The sequence below is a fragment of the Cydia fagiglandana genome, chromosome 7, assembly GCF_963556715.1.
Source record: "Cydia fagiglandana chromosome 7, ilCydFagi1.1, whole genome shotgun sequence".
In the NCBI taxonomy this organism is placed as follows: Eukaryota; Metazoa; Arthropoda; class Insecta; order Lepidoptera; family Tortricidae; genus Cydia; species Cydia fagiglandana.
The window spans coordinates 1,287,417-1,291,372 of NC_085938.1; the positions used below are offsets into that span (position 1 = coordinate 1,287,417).

Genomic DNA, 3,956 nt, shown 5'->3' on the forward strand with positions numbered 1-3,956 from the left:
GTCGAACATGGTTCGCGGTAGATCCTCAGTACTGCTTAGAATATTTTGTGCTAATTGTGCTACTATTCGCGTTTTATAAAGCTATAACAGACGGCCGTACCGGACCGCGACGGTCAGCTTATCTTTTTCTTGCTTTCACTCATAGCTACGTCACCACTGAACTCAATCGATCAGGGGGGCTACCGCGAAAACAGAAATTCGCAAATCGCGGGGATCTTTCTCTTTTACTCCAATGAAGCTGTAAGAGTGACAGAGAAAAATGCCCGCAATATATGAACTTCGATTTTCGCGGTTATAGCCCAGGTCTCGCATCGTACGAAGGTCCGGTTCGGCCATCTGTAATAGCTTTTAAAGTTGTCTGACAGACATGTACGAACAGTAAAAACATGGTCTCAAATAGCTAAAATCAATTTAACTGGCAACACAGCTGTTGAACTGTCAAGTCATTGTCAAGTACACGTTTTTAAGAGGTTATGTTTATCCGCTGCTTCTCTATTTTAATTATAGTTTAATTACACAATGGGTGACTTTGTGTTAAATAACAGTGAATCAGAAGTCGATTCAGATGACGAGGTCAGTATTTACTATGTATTACAAACTATTCGTATATTTTCGTGTTCCTAAAAATGTCCACACGGCACAACGATTCTTTAGTAAAAAATAATTAAAAATGAATGCCCGACACCGAAACGTGTTGTGCTAATCGTGACTTCGATACTTGGGTATCGTCCTATTTCAATTTAATGACTAATACCTACTAGAATAGAATAGAGTTTATTTGTGACAAAAAAATTTATTAAACAACAGCTATATTTACTTTTACTCTTTGGTTTAATGAAATTGTTTATTGTAGTTACAAGAGGCGTTCGCTAAAGGCTTGCTCAAGCCAGGTCTTAATGAAGTAATAGAAAAGGAAGGAAAGAAGCATGTGAACAATGTAGCAGATTTGAAGCTGAAGCTGAAAGAATTTCAGCTGAAGTTGCCATGGATTGAGACACTGGATCTGGTGACAGCAGTTGCACCTATGGCACCGGACGTCGCGCTACAAATACAGGAGACCGCTCAGAGGAGAAAGTAAGCTTGATATTTCAGATATAAATTTAAATCTTGATTTGTGAGATTTCACACTTAAGATGGATCTGTATAGGTCCAGTAATCTGGCACTAAAATAAAGGTGCAAATGAACATTACATGATTGAGTTGACTATCCATGCTTACATTATTACATTGCCTTCTGTTTGTAAATGGCTAAGAACCAGCTAACGGGCAGAATCTCATTGTATTTTTGTATAGAGTATTTTCTACAACCTAGGTAACACACTCATCACAATTGTCCACTAATTTGGCCCCTCTTGGTTCAACATTACTTCCAGATTAGCATATTGATTTCTTTTGTATGAATGCAATATAAAAATAAAATAAATATAACAAGATAAATAAATACAAAAATAGTGATTTTAAGTGCAATATCTGTGAAAGAGAAAAAGAAAGATACACCCTACTTTTAATGCTACAAAACATCTTCTCAAATACTGAGTTACCTTTTCACAACTTACAGGAATATAAAAGAAAACAGCAAGGGTACACACATGTACGACCCGTCGCAAGACCCGGTGCTGAACGAGTTCAAGCGAGAGAACCTCATTCACCGCCAGGCGCAAGCTGCCGTCGTGGAGGGACTGAAGAAACTTAAAGAACTGAATATTCCTACTAGAAGGTAATGTTACACCTACTTTTACCAGGCGTGTCTTACTCCGCGATTTCATCGCTTTGCTACAGATAGCTAAAAGTACATCCGTTCGGCCCCAATTTTGGGGTTTGCCATAAGCCGCGCGTGGCGCTGTCGCCACCTAGCGGCCATATCTGTGCTGATCGTAACAGACGCGTTTTGTTAGAGTGAGTCTTCTGTACTTAGTACTATTATTTATTCTGTGCTTTTACCATGAAACTTTATTTGTAACTTTTTAAGCTTTATTGCATGATATAAGTATTTTTGTTAAAAAAAACAGTTGGTTTGTTAAAGGTACAGTTGTATGTTTTATGGCCATTGTCATGATCAAATCATGAACTCTTATGGCGTTCCCCACTTGGTCCCCCCCATCATCAGATCAGTTGGATCATTTTGATTTGTATGTAATTGAAATGAATTGCAGAGTCAGTGAAGTTATACTGTTCAAATTTATTAAACACGTTGAATTTTTTCATTCATTTACTTACTTCCTCCGTTGGCTCAGCAACCCAAAATGAGACTTGGCCTCCAACGCAAGACAGCGCCACTTTTCTCGGTCCTGTGCGACCTCTCGCCAATTCATTCATTTCCAATTCATATTTTTATTGACTTTGCTGTTGCTGTGTTATTGGTGGTATTATATTTCTACCCACAAACATTGGTTCAATTGCATAACACCGTCCGCAGGCCTGAGGACTACTTCGCCGAGATGGCGAAGACGGACGAGCACATGCAGAAGGTGCGCAAGAACCTGCTCGCCAAGCAGGCCGCGCAGGCGCGCACGGAGAAGGTGCGCCAGCTGCGCGACCAGAAGAAGATCGCCAAACGGGTGCAGGTACGATGATGGTTTATTGTCACTTCACTTTATTACATAATACCGTCCACGATTAATAAAAACCTGATTTCTGGATTTATATTTTTCTGGCCCTATATGGATTTCTAAATAATTTGTTCATAAACATACAACCACCCATAGTTTTCTTTCAAAGAGTTAAACATACTGAAGCTTAACTTCTGGTTGTAACTAATATTTTACGATACAAAACCGCCTCTAATGTAGTTATAAAGAATATACCACCCGTTTATAAAGAATACGTGCCTGGACGTTTAAGTATTTCACCAATTTTCGTTACAAAGAAAAATACACTAAATGTTATTTCATTCAGTGCGTAATGTATTTTTACAGTGCATCTGCATCTTGTGCTCCATTATGACACCCTGTGCTATAATAAGCACATTACGTAACTACGAAGAAAATTTAAAGGACAATGTGCCTACTGTAAAACGTTGTACAATATACGTGCGAACAGGAAATTGGCCACTCGTTGCGAATTTCCTGTTTTTCGCACTTGTATCGTAAATAACTAATAATAATAACTCATTTACTAAAAGAATGCTTTTATTCCAGATTGATGCTCGATTGAAACAGGCTTCAGAAAAGAGAGAAATGCTCGAACAGCTCAAGAGAGTCCGCAAAGGCAAATCCACCGACTTAGACTTCTTGGATGACAACAAAGGAAGAAATAAAGGCAAAGGCCCACAGAACAAGATATCCAAGAAACGGGCTATGAAAGACAAGAAATTCGGCTTCGGAGGCAAAAAGAAAGGCTCCAAACTAAATACTAGGGAATCTTCTAGTAATATGGATGGCTTTAATAGCTCAGCCAAGAAGAAACCGTTCGATTATAAGAATGCTAAAAATAAACAGTTTAAACCGAAAGGAAAGAATCAAAGGCCCGGAAAGTCTAAGAGGAAAAATGCTAAGAGATAATGATTTTTTTTTTAATAAAACTTGTTTAGTGCCTATTTACCTCTTTTATTTCACTACACTTTAAAGCTTCCTCAATAATCACTCTATTGATAGGTGAAAACCACATGAAAATCCGTACCGTATCTAGTTTTTGAGTTTACCGCGAACATACATACAGACAGAACGCGGTGGGGGACTTTCACGTAAGGTGTAGTGATGATCTAAATATTATCGACACAAAGTACAGACAGAGTCACCACTCGCGACCCTTTTACATTTTTTTTGCGGTTGCTTGCGTTACAAGGCTGAATCGTGCTGCTTCTCCACGCGAGGGCTTTTGGCGGCCGAGGCGGCGCTCAACTTATTAGGTCTCAACTTATTCTAATCCAAATTCCTTGAGCACATTACATTTTTAAAGGCTTATGTTGGAGTTTCGTTTTTATTTATAAGCACAGGTTGGAAAATGAAAGGCTTCAG

General features: G+C 38.8%; 1 protein-coding gene across 1 annotated transcript; it reads left to right on the forward strand.

Annotated features, from left to right (window-relative positions):
* The first annotated feature begins 448 nt into the window (after positions 1 to 448).
* Positions 449 to 3,509, forward strand: LOC134666270 (probable rRNA-processing protein EBP2 homolog). The gene is made up of 5 exons (XM_063523422.1): positions 449 to 573; positions 854 to 1,074; positions 1,559 to 1,717; positions 2,417 to 2,564; positions 3,138 to 3,509. The coding sequence occupies exons 1-5, from the start codon at positions 520 to 522 to the stop codon at positions 3,498 to 3,500; spliced, it is 945 nt and encodes a 314-aa protein (XP_063379492.1). The 5' UTR covers positions 449 to 519; the 3' UTR covers positions 3,501 to 3,509.
* Positions 3,510 to 3,956: the final 447 nt, after the last annotated feature.

What these genes read in the sequence shown, in the direction of transcription:
- LOC134666270 (XM_063523422.1), top strand. Translation starts at nt 520, where the DNA reads ATGGGTGACTTTGTGTTAAATAACAGTGAATCAGAAGTCGATTCAGAT. An exon ending in AAGTCGATTCAGATGACGAG is followed by an intron (nt 574 to 853) that starts GTCAGTATTTAC and finishes TGTTTATTGTAG; the next exon opens with TTACAAGAGGCGTTCGCTAA. An exon ending in CTGAATATTCCTACTAGAAG is followed by an intron (nt 1,718 to 2,416) that starts GTAATGTTACAC and finishes CACCGTCCGCAG; the next exon opens with GCCTGAGGACTACTTCGCCG.